Source organism: Meriones unguiculatus, chromosome 17 (assembly GCF_030254825.1).
Source record: "Meriones unguiculatus strain TT.TT164.6M chromosome 17, Bangor_MerUng_6.1, whole genome shotgun sequence".
NCBI classification, from domain to species: domain Eukaryota; kingdom Metazoa; phylum Chordata; class Mammalia; order Rodentia; family Muridae; genus Meriones; species Meriones unguiculatus.
In genome coordinates, this window is record NC_083364.1 from 14,310,799 (window position 1) to 14,328,639 (window position 17,841).

The 17,841-nt window shown below is 45.1% G+C and overlaps 1 protein-coding gene across 3 annotated transcripts in view; it reads left to right on the forward strand.

Moving 5' to 3' along the window:
• The window catches only part of Srgap1 (SLIT-ROBO Rho GTPase activating protein 1), a 258,275-nt gene that overhangs the window by 120,693 nt on the left and 119,741 nt on the right, over positions 1–17,841 (forward strand). For all 3 annotated transcript variants that reach the window (XM_021655170.2, XM_021655176.2, XM_060371008.1), the window contains exon 3: positions 3,453–3,615. In XM_021655170.2, the coding sequence (XP_021510845.2) occupies positions 3,453–3,615 (163 nt within the window). The remainder of the gene's footprint in view (positions 1–3,452; positions 3,616–17,841) is intronic.

Consider the following 17,841-nt stretch of genomic DNA (forward strand, 5'->3'; position numbering starts at 1 on the left):
TAATTATACCGACAAAAGCAAACACAGTGTTCCAGAGATAGGTGAGGACGAAACAGGTTCTGTATGGTGGCAGAGAAGGAAAGTCCTGGAAGTGGTGTGCACATGTGTGCGCGCACACGCAGCATAATGGTGCACAGACATGAGTGTACACTGCTATGGGGGCCAGAGAACAACCTAAGGGCATCATTTCTTATGCGTCACACAGCTGTGTCCACCCCATCAATGTTGGGGTCTGTGGCTCAAATTCACATCCTGTGCTTGTGAGGCAAACACTACTCCCTGAGCCGTCTCCTCGGCCCCGAGAAGAGTGATCTGTAAAGTGGCACACGCGGCCTAGCCGACTAGGAAAAGGGACTGAAGATGGGAACCTCTCGGCTGAGGACCGAAAGGGAAGGGTTAGAGGCCACAGTCTGCAAAATGGTAGTTCTCTGAGAACACACTGAAATTGGATGGGCGGTGTGGCCACAGGCGTGGATTGGAGCATGCCACAGATGCTCGCACATGTTTGTGGGCAGTTTGGGCTTTGTCCAGCAGACAGGGAATCTTTGGATTGTTTTAGGTTGAACTGCCCACACCTGCATTGGAGTGACAGGTAAGGTTGTGGGCTCCAGGAAGACAGCAGGGAAGGGGGTCACCAAGGGTCTCTCTTGGTGGGTGGCTTTGTAATCTAGCCACCCTAGAAGGAGAGGGGAGCACCAGTTGGGGAGATGGTAAAAGGGCTTTTGTTTCAGAAAGCTACGGTGGGTCAAGGAATCTGGAAAACACTCATGCCGTAAAGCTCACAACCTGGCTTCATTAACAAGCCAGGAGGACCTGGGTCTGAATAAGGACTACTACATGGCTGTCATTACATACCCTCTCTGAGCATTGGTTTTTCTAACAGGAGGTGTGAGCGCTCATGATCGTAAGTGTTGAGACAGACGGGGTAAAGTCCTTGCTGTGGCCTGGCGGCTGACATGGAGGAGTGCAGGCAGCATTCCTTTTCCCCTTTTCCAGACAAATGAGTAGTTAGCACAGTCATACTCACACTCATCAGAGCTACACTTTAGAGCCTGCTCTTACTGTTTAGGGACAGTTCTTAGCCTAAAGTTGCTACTACAAATGGAAAGAGCAAGGCTCGGGTCAGCCTTCCATACTGACCCGCTCTGACATCACTCTGGCCTTATCAGATCCTTGGTAAGCTCTGGCTCTCTTGTTGACAGAGTGAGTGGCTGTGGTAAGGATTAACTAGAGCGAATGTTCAATCTTGATCAGACCTCTGGATGAAAATAGCTGACTTTATATGTGCAGCCATTACTCTGTACCCAAGGCATGATGGCAGACATTTAAACAGAGATCGGAACCCAAGTCATCTCCGTAACGACCTCATGAGGCAGGTTCTGTCATCTTACTCATCATACAAAGAGAAGGAATATGGAGAGATTAGGAGTGTTAACCCAGGACCACAGAGATTACTAGTAAGTAGGAAATGAGATGAGAACCTATTAACATTTATGCAAATTTGAGACAGGGTCTCCCTCCGTTGTGATCTTCCTGCCTCAACCTTCCAAGTTGCTGGGATTGCCCGCCTGTACCTCTAAGCCTGGCTGGAAGTCCCCAGCCTCAACCTGCCTACTGCTTCTCAGTAAATGATGGCTGTAATTATGATTATATTATCCATATTATGACTGGCACTAATAACAAGGCAATGATAATAATGTGTCTTATTCAATCAATGAAATTCCATTTAATGCTTTCATCTGAGCTGGTAATGAGGATACAAAGACTTATGAAATAGTCTCAAGGAATTTATGAACTACTGTAGGATGGAGGATAAGCATAGTTTAAATGAACCAAGTAGCCCCTGCTTTTGGGGCTGACTAGACAGAGGCTGACAATAGAAAGGCTGCGCCCACCAGTCATGTGCCCACCTTCCATGCGCTCACCATTCTTTCTTGAACAAAAGAAAAAAAAAAAAAGCCTAGGTCAGGGCTGGAATTCCAAGGTGCAAGGCCGTTTCCTCTGGGCCCCTTTCTGCTTCTGATCTTACCTTCTTTTCCTTTTAGAAACTGACTGTAACTCTGTGTAGGTGTTTGGGGTGGGAATTATTTTCTTTGTTTTTGTTTTAAGACAGGGTTTCATTATAAGGCATCCTTGAACTCGCTATGTAGCCCAGGTTGACCTTAAAGCTCTCTACCTTCCTGCCTCAACTTCCCATTGAGTGTAGAATCTGAGGGAACTGATGATAGAAAGACAACCTGACTTTCTTTTCTTGACCCCTGACTTAACGTTCGGTCATAACTGTTCATGAATGATAAAATATTACATCTTGCTGGAGAGATGATGCAAAGGAGCATGATGCGTTCACCATGCAAGCCTGGAATCCTGCACTGAGCCCAGAGCCTGTGTAAACGCTGGCCATAGCAGCACACATGTGTCTGTGATTCCCGCATTCCTGCAAAAAGGCAGGAGGCAGAGACAAGACAATCTGTATCAGGGTAAAGGCCAGGAGCCTGGCTTACACAGTGGTAAATAATGAGAGCCCTTGTTCCAACACTGTGGAAGGCAAGGGTCCCCATCAGACCTCTACACTGTACACCCCTGTCTCTTCCCCAACCCCATCCCTCCCTCTCAGATACTCATGCCAATTAAAAAGAAGAAACATTAATGAAACCCCACATGTGATTAATGGCACTTCCGTGCCTGAGTCAGGAGAAAAACTGCCATTTTGCCATTTCGCAATTAGTTTTTATAGTCAACAACAGCAAATTACACTTTTAGTATTACGCAGCGACATTTTGGTTGTTCACCATGTTGGGATGGTGTTTGTCTTTGAATATATATATGCATATGTCTAATTTTGTGTGCTTTGTCGTTCATTTAGTTTTATTATCTAAGATAATACCAAGAGCCAGCACGCTTGTGGGCTCTGTTCGTGAGCCTTGAGACAGCACTATAAAGCTCAGATTCCCCAGGAAGGGTTTTTGGAGGCTGGAGGCTCTGCATCCAGGGGTTAATAAATCACACTCAAGTCTGTATCCTGTGGAAAGCATGCCTAGCCAAATTTCTTTTCCAGCAGTAGACGGAACCCTCAAAGCAGACTTTGTGAGCCGCGCCGACCAGGCTGTGTGTCACAGTAGCCAACAGGGTCTCGTGTAAACAGCAGCGCTTTCCTTAGTGGGGTGCTAAACCTAGGGCTGCCCAAGCACTGTCGAGGTTGGGCTCCTGGGGCCCTGGTCAGCGGCTGCAGGTTGGGCCGGGTTTTTGAGGCAAGTCCTCTTTCCAGGCCTGCTGAATTGCAGAATTCCCACAGGCCGTGGCGTGCCCTGACGTGAGAAATGCTCAGAGCAGAGCGAGCAGTGGCAGCACCCATCTGCTGTGGCTCCTCGGTCTGTGTCCGCACGGGTGACCTCTCTCGGCTGAGCCAGGCAGCTTTGAAAGGGGTGGTAATTCTGTCCTTCTTTACCTCTCAGGAAAGACCAGAACCTGTTGTCTCCCGTGAACTGCTGGTATTTGCTCCTGAACCAAGTGAGACGAGAAAGCAAAGACCATGCCACCCTGAGCGACATCTATCTGAACAACGTCATCATGAGGTTCATGCAGATAAGCGAGGATTCCACCCGGATGTTTAAAAAGGTAGACTGCATACATCCTGCCATGGTGTGCCTCCAGATAATCCTTGTGGATAGCCACGTAGGCCCACGTGCCTGAAAAGAATTAAATGAGCGAATGTTCTAAAAACACACATTATTTTCCTGCATGCCTTTAATCCCAGCACTCGGGGAGGCAAAGGCAGATGGATTGCTGTGCATTTGAGCCATCCTGGTCTATCAAAGCAAGTCCAGGATAGCCAAGGCTACACAGCGAAACCCTGTCTCAAAAAAACAGAAAACAACTACAACAACATACCTGAGCAGGAGTACTTATAGCGTTTGTGTGTGGTGTGTGTAATGTATATAGCATCATCTACTAGATATACTTATTTATATTCAGTAAATTGATGAATATTTGACTTGACAAAACATGAATTGAAAAGTCTTGTTGATGGTGGGTACTTACACAGTGCTGGAGAGACAGGTTGGTGGTTTATGCTAATTAGCTTAAACCTAGAGGACCCAAATTTGGTTCCCAGTACCCAGGTCGGACAGCTCACAACTGCTGATGACTCCAGCTCCGGGGGGACCTGATGCCTCTGCTCTCCATAACTCCCTCCCTCACATGTTCATACCCCTGTACACACAAACACACACTTAATTTAAGTAATGAGAATCTTTATTTTTTATTTTTTGAAGTACCTGCAACAATCACCTTGTTTCACCCGACGTCCACGCTTAGAGTACAGCCCCACTGAGACTCGGGTCCCGCACGTGACCAGACATGCAAAGCTCAGCACGTGCTGCTCTCCCAGGAAAAATGTGATCGTACTGTCGTCTTATGAGAGAGTGAAGTGGGGAAAAAAATCCCACAGGGCCCAGAAAATTCTGTTTCTAATGTGTTGGAGTGCTTCTTCCTTCCTAAATCCATTTACAGAAAATGAAAAAACAAAAACCAAAAAAACGTTGGGCTTTTAAGTCGTCATGTCATCATTAGCTTCGGTCAGCTCTCGGCAAATATTTTTGTTGTTTGGACGTTTTTGTTGCGAGCAGTAACAAAATTAGAGCATTTGCCGTGCAAAGGACACACACAGCTGCCCATCTTGCTCTCAGTTCCACGCTGAGAGTGTGACTCTCCACAGACCTTCTCAGCTTTGTGTCAGTAGTGTTCCCTGCCTAGATTTATACCCAGACCTTTCTTTAGAAACTTTTCAGCTTCAGAGGAGGTAGGGGCATGCCCTGTCGATTCACGATGTATTTGAGTTTCAGAGCTACTTAAAACAAAGATGTGGTGTCAGGCGGGGCTGTAGTAGTGTCACACAGGCCAGCCAGGAAATCTCTGTTGTACTTAATGTAGCCACATTAGAGTTTATTTCTGCCCTAGGTCAATGGGACTGGACTGAATCGATAGGATGAGAATGAGTGATGGGATGGAACAAGTGATGGAATGTAGCAAATTCTAAGTCACTGTGTGCTGTGCTAGAAAGAGAGAGAGAGATGTGTTTCAAACAAAGGAGAACCTTCTGTCTTGTATCTAAGACTAGGTAGAGCATTGTCTTCACATCTTATGTAAGATTGCTTAAAAATGTATATTAGTTTCCACTGAGGCAGGAGAGTGAAGGAATCTAATCTTCTTGCCTCTCCACGCTCCCCTCCTGTGGAGACTGTATTCAGTTTGGTGGCATCAGTGAGCATCTATGGTGGTGTCCGAATACTGGGTGTCAGGCTGCAGTGATGGAAAAAGGCTGGTCTCAGGAAGGTTGCAGTGAATCCATACTTGGATGCTGCTAAAAGATGCTTTCCGGGGATGAGGGCATTGGCAAGGATTCTGCCAGTTCCTCATTTATTCATCCGCTGAACAAAACATCTGTAAGCTCTGTGGCTGGTGAAGCTCAGTTAAAAGATGTGGCTCTGCTTGCAAGGAGATCATTATAATAATTAAGCATTCCCAAGCTAAAGGGATGTGCAACCCACTGTGGGAGCATGGAGGGTGGGGCTGTTCACTTAACCTGAAGCAGGAAAGGCTTCCAGTCAGAAGCTCTGGTAATGGAGGGGAACGCTCTCATGAGGCAAGGAAAGACAAGGGGCCTTTCTAGGGCCTGCAGGGATGTTTGGCGGTGTGGTGTGGTGTGGTGTGTGTGTGTGTGTATGTGTGTGTGTGTAGTACGTACAGAGTTCAATGGGATTGGACTGTGGTCCATAGGATGAGAAGGAGTGATGGGATAGAGCAAAGATGGCCAAAGAAGGCGGAAACTCACATGACCAGGACAAGGGCTCAGTGAAACTGATAGAAACTGGGACTGACAGTCACGTGTTGGGATGAGAACATTGGCTCTTCTGCTTCCTTGTTTTGTGAGCTCGGGAGATTGTTTGAGAGATTCAAGAGAATGCCATCTGTCTACTCTTCCAGAGAGTGAACCAAGCAAGGTTGGGCAGATGGAGAGGCTGAGCTCAGTGGATTCTGGGGCTTAGAGAACCTCTGGAGATAGATCAGATCCAGGCAAGGAGCCCTGGGCTTTGGATTTGGAGGCCTTGAACTTAGAATGCTCTTAGGAAAGGCAGTTTCATTTTATGGAATTCTTAAGGGCCATTCCCGGAGAGGGATCAGCTGTGAGTTTCAAAAGCCCACGACCAATTTTCCCAGAAGTTGGGAAAATGAAATCCTACCTTGTAAAGAGGAATCTAGGAAATGCACAGCAAATAAAAAAATCAGACAGACACATACTTGCTTGTTTGCTACTAGAATCCTTCTTGCTTAGATGCTCACACTTTCTGTACAGGTGGTAGAGTCCTGCGAACTGTTGTTTAATGGGGGCATTCTATACACCCTGAACAGCCTTCTCTCTCTTAATCATGGTGGGTGAGTTGGAAGAGGTCAGTCTTTACAACCAGAGGGACAGGGCTTCCTGAGGAAAGTGTCAGCCCATTAATATTCGGTCCACCCATAGCCCGCCTGCAGTCAAGGACACCATGCATGTGGCCCAACACAAACTCATTAACTTACTCAACATTACATAACCTTGAGGGCTTCGTTTTGTTTTGATTTTGCTTCTATTTAGTTTCTCAATCACAAAGATCTCAGGTGGCAAAGTCATGTTTCAAAAGGTTAGTTAGTTACCCCTGCTGAAACACACCTTGTCATTCTGAACACAAAGGAAGTTGGATCTCAATCTTTGAAGTCCCAATCTCAGGTCCCTGGAAAGAAAGACCTACCTTTCCTTCCCACTTTTGAGCTGTTGTGTTCTGTGTTTGTTTTGGTCTCCTGGCTGTAGGGAAGTATGATGCTCTCCTCTCTGCCTCCTGGGTGCTGCGATTACAGGCTGGTACATCCACATCTGGATTTGTCTTTCATAATCACCTAATTTCCAGTCCTCCAGTTCATTTTTCGTTGTTACTGAGCTAGGGTGGCTTCAAAGCCTGTTTTCCATCAAAATGAAACCATCAGAGTGAGCCTGAAGTGGCCCTTAGCCTCTGTGGCATCCTGTGTGTGTGTCTCCTTTGGGAGAGAGTTTAAGGTGACCTTATTTTTCAAAGTATTCCATCTTTATAGATATCCGTATAGATGCTGTGTGCTTGATAGTTCTGGCCTCTTACATTTAATCAGTAGCAGTCCTTTCACCCGAACTGTTCTGTCATATCAGGAGTTTCGAGTGGGTAATTGCAGGAATGCTTTTGTATCCAAATCAATATAACGAGGAAGACTCTGGAGAAAACTCCAGTTTGATGCAGAGTAGTAGGAAACACTGGGAGACCTTTTACAGTAACACAGGGCTGAGGATATGGTTCAGTGTTTAAGAGCATGCACTGCTCTTGCGGAAGATCCAAGTTCGAGTCCCAGCTTCCATGTCAGGTGCTTCATAAGCTCTCATAACTCCAGCTTCAGGGAATAGGATGCCCCCGGGCCTCTGCAGGCCCCACGCGTACATGCACAAACCCACACAGAGACACACATTCACACACATAATTTAAAAATAAAGTAAAACCCTTTAAACAATAATAATACCCAGTTATTAAAACATTGAACTTAAGATTTACTCTTTTAAAAACCCTGAATTAAGGCTGCTGGTCAGAAGTGGCCAGTAATTAGTGACCCCGCATCAAAGACGGGAAGAAAAGTTACTTGGAATGGAAATTGGCGTTAACATTGTTAGCAGCTGAGTGGGCTTGGAGTACTTTGAAACTAATTAAGCAGTCTTTCTAACTGGACCCCAGAATCCACTCACACCATTGTTGCTTATAGCTAAATTATTTTTTCATCCTAACGTTTCAACACTCGGTGAATAACCAAGTGAAGGCCAAGCCAGTACTCCATGCCACTCAGACCCCAACCTCTGTTTCACTCGGAAAATCCTATCCTTGAGCCTTCACTGATTGCTTCATTTACTCAATAAAATGAGCTTATTTTAGACCCCGGCCCCTATTCCCACCCCCAGTTATGAGAAATGGAAATTTAGACGGAAGAGGACCCTGCTGTTTCTAAGTTTATGCTTCACTAATCTTGGAGGAGGTCTGAATTGGGGGACTCCTTGTGTACAAGGGTTTCTTTCAATATCAAGTCTCACATTTAATTTTCTCCCAAGAAGAGAAGCCGGTGTGCTTCCCCCTGCTTCTAGCCTGCCTCCTAGAATGGAGGGCTCTTCCTCCTTCCGTGGCTGACCTGAAAGACGGTGACCTGCAGACAGAAAGCAAAGCTCACACACTGCACATGAAAACGCCATCAGGGCCAGCAGTCACAGCCGAGGTCATGCTGCAGCCACATTGCAGAAACCGCCTATTCAAACGCCCCTCACATGGGCTTGCCAGCTTCAGGCCTGTCCTATAGAAACATGTAATTCAGAGGGAATTATAAAGCAGTGTCCCTTGCCTGTCTTAAATTACACCCGTGTCTCAGCATACCTTGAAAGCTATGGTTTGTTCATGAATTGTTCCGAAATTGTTAATGTGTGTTTATCTTCCTTTGTTTTGCATAATTTGTTTTGTTTCTTTACCAATAACGAGATGTGACATCTGTGAGCTGCCCCTTTGGATTTCAAAGGGTGCCCAGCACTGTGCTCCTGCTCAGGGCTCCTCCCGACTCTTGGTGGACAAACCCAGTAAGCCACATTGTGGGGTGATGGAAGAGCGTTCCCAAGGGTGTAGGAGGAGGCATGCTGTCTGTGCATGCTTGTCTTTGCTCACAGGTGTTAGACAGCTCGGAGCTACTATGGACTTTCTTAGGGTTCGGGGGTTTGATAATGGGTCATATCACTTTACGTGAATGGTCAAACACTTTTGAGATTAGGCTTTGGCTTTGGCTGTATTCCTTTCCTGCAAAAATCCATTCCACCCTGAACATAGCCTTGGAGAGCAGAGTGTCCATGTACTTACACAGAGATACTTGCTCACTCATGGTAATCACTGCTCGATTCATAACACTAGGGAATGGAATTAGCCTTGGTGTCTACCAACTGAAGAATGAATAATAACAATGTAATATAAACACATAATAGAACTTTTTCATCTGCAAAGAAAAATGAAATTTGCAAATAAATGGATGGAACTATGGAAAAATACATAGTCCATGAGGTAACGCAGACACAGAAAGATAAATGCCTTGTGCTGTCTCTCAAATGGGCTGCCCTGTGTTTTCTCTCATATGGGCATACTAGTCTTGAATCTTTAGATCTGTGTATTTGTTTAACTTGTAGCACCTGCGGAATCCAGGAGTATTGAAAAGGGACATGGGACTGGGGATGCCTGAGGGGAGGAGTCCTGGAGGTGGGAAAGTTTCAGTTGGCCTAGGGATGAGGGGTAAGGAAGAGGAAGATACAGTAGAATAGGGTTAGCCAAAACAAAACAAAACACTACACAACTGTATGAAAAAACCTGCTGCTGGGTAAGCTAATTAAAAAATAAAGTTTTAAAAAAAGTATAAGACGGGAAATGCCGTGCATGGCTGGGCAGTTCTAATCCTAGAACCCGAGGGTCATTGTAAAAACAGCTCTCAGTCCTCGGCAGAGAAGCTGCTTTTTGTGGATGGCTGATATAGAGACTCAGCTGGTCAGAGTGTGGAGAATGATTAACTGATGGCTGGCGTACCCAGCTCTAAATGGAACAACTATATCCTCACTCCCAGAGCTCCCAGAACATAATAGGAGGGCAAACAGAAATATTGTAAGAGCCAGAGGTTCTTCTCAGCCAAAGACTGCTGAGAAGCAATGACTTCTGGATGTGACAAAGCCCTTCTGCTCACAAACTCACAGCAGCTGTGGCTGCCTGCATAAGATCTGTATGAGATCAAGCCAGCGAACAATTCTACTGTGGAGGGTAGGGATGGGCTTGTGAGCCGAGGAGCTGTTAGCAGTTGGTAGCCAGCTGCTGGAGGAAGAAGATTCAGTGTTCCTCAGAAGTATGCCTTCCTGCCCAGCAGGGCACCCACTGCTGCGCTAGCAGCACAGCTGTTACGTGGGTAACCAAGTGGTCTCTGGATCTGAGGCTACAGGAGGAAATTCTTACCTGGTTCTGTTAACTCAGTCAAAACTCCAGGCTGAGGGGGTCTTAGGCCCCAGGGGTAACTCACTAGTGCGTGCCTGAGTTGGCATGGCTCCAAACTTCCAGATGCCTCTCTCAACCTTAACCAGAGGAGCTTTTTGTGGCAGAGATAAGTGAATGAGGATACTCTTACTACTTTTGATGCTGAGAATAAGTGACAATTAAGGGCTTAGCCAGCAAAAGGACACTTATACCACTCCCTTTATTCCTGAAGAAATATCCTGAAAAAAGGAACAGAAAGACTGTGAACCAGAAGATAAGAAGGGGGGCTATGAAATGTGTTTTGAGCAATCATTGTCCCACTACAGCTGACATTGTTTTCTACTGGGCCTGCCTTTTACTGTGCTTGTCATTAGTCAGTCATGGACTGCGGCGGGGTGATAGAGCGCCACCATGCCCTTCCACACTAAAGTAGCGCAAACTGGCTTCAGGCTACTGAGACTAGCCCTCCTCTGGCCCAAGCCCATAGGTTAGCAGATTCAGACTGGTAAGTAAGAATTGTTAGCCCCCTTTGGGCATCATGGGTTGTGTGGGTTGAGCTGACAGGAAGGAGAGATTACTACTAAGATCCATAGTCTCTCGTTTGTTTTTATCAAAGTAAGCTCTATCTATTTATGTGCTTCAATGTGAGGGACAGAGACATTTCACAGGGATAAAGCCGTGCTGACAAAGAGAACGTTTAAAGTAATTTACTGTCCAAACAGATGCATTAGTTGACGTTAATTAAAAAAACAAAAATACATTCAAAGCACTAGTCAATTGCCAGTCTTAAAGGCTCTGACCTTGTTTTGGGAAAACATCTATGAGGGGCCAGAGCATAGTTCAGTTCAGGATAAAGGTGCTTCACACACACACACACACACACACACACACACACACACACACACACAAATGGATATTTTTTTAAACAAACACATTTTGAAATACTGAACTCTGACAACCTGCTTAGGCATAGTCTTAGTTCTTGTTTTAAATATGACAATGTATATTCCTTATAAAAATGTAGGAAACACTAAAAATATTTTTAATTACCCAATTAACACAATCAACTACTGTTTTGCATTTTTCAATATCGGTATGTGTATTCATATGTGTAATATGCAATATGCTATATATTTTATGTATTCACAATTATATATGTGTGTTACATTTATTTGTATATTACAGATTTTTTAAATTGAGATACCATTGCCTGTAGCTTGGCAACCTGCCCTTCTCATGTAAAATATTAGCATTTCTCACATCTGTAACCACCCCCTCACATAGGGTGTTTGATGGCTTTGTGCTGGGCAGAACTGTCTGCTTGGCTCCATACCGTCTGTGACCGGACATTTGAGTCTCTCATTTACCAGTGTTATTTAGCTTAGGTTGCATAATCGGGAAAAGAATTCCCAGGACAGGGGTGGCCTCAGACTGTCACAGCTTGGATGCACTTCTTATCCTTTTGAGTTTCTGGAGTAATGGCAGTCATGGATGTGACTTACTCAGTAATATGTTCCCTGAAAAGTAAATGGACTGCTTTGTTTTTTCATTTTTTTTTTTTATTAGCAGGGAGCTACCGGACATGAGTTAGTATGCTTATGCAACATTCGTAAATAATATAACAAGAACTTTTCCAAGGCATTTTAGTGCACTGTAGCAGAAGAATTAAATGGTATTCTGGTGGCCTCAAGGGACAGCTTAATTATTGATATAAGAAAAAAAAAAAAAGCCCAAGCTAGCACTACTAGCTGGCTGTCTTGAGTCTTCGCAACCTTATGGCTAGCTTGTTTTTCTAGAAATAAATCAAAACTGAACTGCTGTTTCATATTTAGAATTTTCTGAAGTATTTTTTATGAAATGGTTTCAGTTGTTTTTTTGTGAATTATACACCAAGATGGCTGGCTCCAGTAAATGAGTGGCAGTGGTTGGTGCTGTTTTTCTTGGCTTTGTATAGTTGCCTTGTTGCCTGGCAACAAGAAGACATGTATGATTCACCTGGCTGGAAGTTTAGCAGGTGAGCAGCTACAGACTAGCCATTTGCCATCTGTTCAGAAGCTTTATCAAAGTCTTAGGGGGAGTTATGCCACAATCCATGTGTGTCTCCTTGAAAATGCATTACATAATGATTTTTTTAAAAAAACCAACTGATGTCAGCAATGTTGGAAGTTTTGACCATACGGCATGTTACCTTGGCACTCATACCCAAGTGTCAGTAGTTGAACCATAATTAATTACTTTGAGAACAGTTGCTAAGAAATATTTGAAAACTTACTGAGGTTTCTCTAGGATACTTTTATTTCCTTCTGTCTGCCTCTCTGTGAGAATTTTGTACATAAACATACTGTGTAAAGAAGATGCCCAATATGATAGTTATTTTATAAACTAAAACCTTAATGGAAACAGCATGGTCCAGATCCCACCAATGTTTAGTGTCTAAAGACGTGGGAAAGCAGTATATACAGTGAACAGTTTGTCCCCAAACTGTCTGTCAGTGGAGAATGGGCTGAAATGGTATTCTGGTCCTATTGAAATGCACACTTTGAGTTTCCAACATTAGGGTGAGCAATGAAATAAGACCTTCTGAATAAGAAGGCAGTTGGATGGAGGCTTTAGCTGCCTTACATCCTAAGTAATCATGAAATGACAAAGCAGAGGCAGAAATAGGGAAACTAGCATGATCCTTTGGATTTTAAGTAACTCCCATTATTCCTCTGTCAGACCATTTCACAGACTTCTGCCTCACTCACATACACACATAGTATAATAATATATATAATATATGATATGTCTGAATATATGTATATATATATATATATGGTTGTGTGTAGGTATACATATATAACTTATGTGAGTGTAGGTGTGTGTATGTATATGTATGTGTGTGTTTGTGTGTGTTATACACATATAACTTAGAATATACCTTTCTGGTATATTCTATATTTACGTGGTTTTGTCTCTGCTTAATTTGCATCCAAGCTCCGAAGGAAAAGACTTTTTGTAGTCTCCACAGTTAATGATACATGCTAGATGCTCAGCAGCTGTTTCTTGAGCAAATAAAGTATTGGATAAAACCAAGCATGAATGCCATTCACATAGCACAGAGCTCAGAGTGTGCGTGCACCGGGCAGCATTGACAGGGCCAGATTTAAATAGCTCCACAGTGTGGCTACTTCCCCAGAGGAAGCAATCCCAGGTCGTCCTGGGAAACAGTCTCTTCCCAGGCAAGGGTCAGGGAAAAGACGTGCAGCCTTCGTTGCTGGACCGGGCGGTCTGTTCTATCATGGACCACTGCTGCTAACACAGCAGGAAATATGGACGACATCTTCTGGAAATTTGCCTATGATGAGGAAGAGAAGTGATAAAAGTGTGTAGGTGTTTAAAGAATTATATGGGTCCAGGAAAGGTTTCGGGTTTGTGTACATGTGTTAGTTTCTTGTTTTGATCGCTGTCAGTGTTTCATAAACTTGTTGTAGAGGCAAACAGAAGGCATCATAGAAACAGGGAGGACCAGGCTGAGGAGACAGCTTGAATACACTTGATGGAGGCGGGTACCCTGACTAGCCATCCTGCTCTTCTTGGTGAGCTACAACCCTGTGCGAAATTCCGTCTGAGAAAACAAGGTGGCTGCCGCCCAAGGAAACACCCAAGGTTGACCCTGACCTTCACAGGCACTTGAATACACGTTCACACACACATACATACACATACACAAACATACACTTACACACACATATATACATGCACATACATGTACTCACATACACTCACATACACACGCACCTCACACATGCACTCATATATACACGCATAAACATACACAAACACGTATACACACACAAACACACACATACATATACATACACACAATACACTCACATACACATACACCACACACACACACACACACACACACGGGGTTGGGGAGAGGAGACAGTCTAAAGGCTGGGCTGGGAGAAAACAGAACAGACAGGAGGCCCGGCTTCCAGGAGGAGACCCTTGGGAGAGCAGGTGTCACAGCTGTCATGGCCGCAGACAGTCCTGTTGGTAGGAAGAGAGCAGCATGTTCCCAGGTTCTCAGTCCCAGGTTCCCCGTGCCTGTGGACATGAGCCCATGTGCTGAGATGTTGGCTGGGAACAAAGAATGTGCAGAAGGTGGAGGGCATTCTAGGAACACCCTGGGGAAACAGAATTAAAGACAAAATTCAATCTGAGAACAGAAGGAGTGTGCGTTTCCTAACGTCATCTTAGGGTTACTTCTGGTATTGACTGAGTTCTACAAGCACATTAACACATTAGACTGGGTCTTGAGTGTGATGGTAAGTGTCGAAAGACAATGGACGAAAGCTTGCTGAAGGCAACCAGCGGAAAGTGACGACCCTGCCATTTTATGTGCAATGAAGATGTTACCTGAACAAGCAATGGCGTGACAATCTTAAATGTGTGTCATACTTTCTTGACTTCATGCTCGGTTGTGGTGGCGTATACACAGGACTGGCCCAAGTGATGTTCCACCTTGGGTCTGCTGTCAGCAGGCAGCCTCGTGCTAGGCTGTTGAAAGTGCTCTTGCCCTGGAACTCGTCTTCTGATGATACGTCAGGAGCCCCGAGACCAGCATGAAAATAAGACCCTTAGCCTGCTGGGTGAGGGAGACCACCTGAAAGAAGACAGACATCCTGAGTGACAGCTAGCCGGCTACCAGACATATGAATTAGAGTGTCTTACATCACCCCCCTGCCAGAGGACCGCAGATGCAAGAGAGGGCACAGCCCCGCCAGCCCAAAGCAGAGAGATCCCCCCTAGCTGACTCAGAGCACCCTGAGCTAAGTGAAATGTGGCTTTGTGCCACTCGCTTCGAGTCCTTTGTTACACAGCAAAAGCTAAATGATACACTAGGTAAATACTCGTGCTCACCAGCAGGAAAGAAGAAATCAAAAGGTAACTACAGGCTCCAAGTAAGCCGAGTCAGCAGAGTGCACCGTGCCCTTCCCACTAAGTGCGTCCACAGAGCTAAACACAGGGCAGCTGCAGTCTGAAGACTAAGTGCCAGGAGGCGGATGAGAGAGCAGACATGAGAGTTCTGCCAGGTCGGCAGTCTTTCCCTTATTTCCCCTTCGGTGTCTTCCAGCCCAGGTGCCTGATAGCAAGGAACCTGAGAGCACACGCCAGACGTGAGCGCACAGACCTGTAGACAAAGCCTTTTCCTGTGAGTCATGAACCAGCGTGGACTCTGGAATGTGTAGCTCTAGCTTTTGCTATTCGATTTTTTTATTCCGCCCCCCTCTCTCTCTCTCTCTTTTTGCGGTTCTTTATTCCTGAGTACTCAAACATCTTGCAGCAGTTACCTCAACCCTGCAAAAGAGAAACTCCCTTCCTGGTAGATCAGCTGTTTTCTGTACTTCTGCAAATGCCAATTTTGGTCTCAGACATTGATAATGTGTGGAATAGAATGAAACAGAGCAGAACGGTCCTGGCTCTCTAGTTGGAGGACTAGAATGGGGAACCTAGAAAGCCAAAAGATAATGGAGAGTGCAGAGACAGATCCGATAGCCCCCCACCCCAAGTACACAGTAGATCTGAGGGGAACAGCGCACCCACAAAGGCTTGAGGACCGAGCTAAGCATCAGGATTACTCTGGGTCCTCAGTGGTCACTGTGATGAAAGATGTAAATACCACCACAAAGATATTGGAAACAGAACTGACATTGAAACTACAGCTTACACCAGCTGGCCAGAATTTCCTACCTGAATCTAACCAGGTGGATTTCCTGATAAAATGGAAATATTAGTCTATAGGTGATTTAAATAAGGCCCAGGGACATAATATTGAAAATATCCGAAATACAATACAAAAATCACTCAACCTATAAGAAACCAAGAAAGCCATGAGAGAGGGGGAAAAAAATCAAGAGACACCAATTCTGGGACAGTATAGATGATTGAGTTAATATTTTTACAGCAACCATGTTGAAAGCATTCTAAGAAGTAAGATCAAACTCCCTTGAAGTAAACAGAAAATAGGAGTCATTGGAAATTGTTTTTAAAATTAACTGTTATTGTGTAAGAAAGAGATGAAGGAAGGAACACATATGTTGTGACATGCATGTGAAGGTTAGAGAAGGAACTCGTGTCATGGCATGCATGTGGCAGTTATAGAAGGAACATGGAACATGTATGTCACGGCAGGCACGTGGAGGTTATAGAAGGAACATGTATGTCATGACTGGCATATGGACGCTGTAGAAGGAACACGTATGTCACGGCAGGCATGTGGAGGTTATAGAAGGAACACGTATGTCACGGCAGGCATGTGGAGGTTATAGAAGGAACACGTATGTCACGGCAGGCATGTGGAGGTTATAGAAGGAACACGTATGTCACGGCAGGCATGTGGAGGTTATAGAAGGAACACGTATGTCACGGCAGGCATGTGGAGGTTATAGGAGTCGGGCTTTCCTTCCACCATGGCTGTCAGGGATTGCACTTGGGCTGTCAGCTTGCACTGCTCGTCAGTTTGTCTTTTAGAAGTCATAGATGGGCCAGGAAGATGGCTCAGGTGGGTAAGGCCCTTGCAATGCAGACGCAAGGGCCTGGTTCACCTGTGTAAAGCTGGACGCCGTAGCCCGCATCCGTAACCCTGTGTTTCCTTGTCAAGATGGAAGGTGGAGAAAGGAGTGCAGAGAGGTGTGCAGTCCAGTCAGCCCGAGGATGTGTGGCAGACAGCAAGAGACACTTTCTCAGACAGCGGACGATGATGGCCGACTGACACTTGAGGTTGCCCTAAAACCTCCATGTGGGTACCATGGTATGTGTGTGCCCACAGGAACACGCACACACAGACACACAAAGTCACAGGCAAATGGAGTTCTTTCCCCTTCTCAGCTGGGAAGGAGGTTGCCACCTTTAGAAGCCAGAAAATTCATACCACGTGTCAAAATGTATGCAATTCTGGTCAACAGAGTTTCAAGCAGCCTAGGAGTAGACATCTTCCCTGTTGAAGACTCTTGATTTTTTACATGGTGGGATTCTAAAGGCTCCCGACAGCTGCAGCCAATGCCATAGGGAGGAAGACTGTAGCTATCGCTAATGTTTTCACGATGAAACACTTAGGAGAGCTTGGACATATGTTGGGATTTACTTGAAGACATTTGAAATCTCAAAAGAAAAAAATGTTATTATTAAAAATGTCAAAAAAAGAAAATTTATTCGCTACATTATCAGTTCAATCTAGAATGCAATAAAAATGAAATATTTTGACACTGAACATATGAGCTATTTATGCTGAAAAATAAAGTGAAATACAACAGGGCTTTGGAGGTGGGCGCATGGCAGCCAGCCCGTAGTCCCAGAGCGGAGGAAGCAGAGGCAGGGAATGCTGGAGCAAGCCAGCCCAGCCAGAAAGGTGAGCTCTGCGTTCAGCAGGAGACAGCGACTCAGTATATACACGGAGAGTGACTGAGGAGGACACCCAGCATCAGCCTCCGGTCTCCGGATACACACCCACACGTGCAGATATTTGACATGTTCAATAATTAATAGCATATAAATACAATTTCCACTTTTTTTGGTTTTGGGTTTTGGTGGGGTTTTTTGTTGTTGTTTGGTTGTTTGGTTGATTGGTTTGGTTTTTCAAGACAAGGTCTCTTGTGTAGCCTTGGCTGTCCTGGACTTGCTTTGTAGACTAGGCTACCCTCGAACTCACAGAGATCTGCCTGCCTCTTCCTCCCAGAGCGCTTGGATTAAAGGCATGTGCCACCAT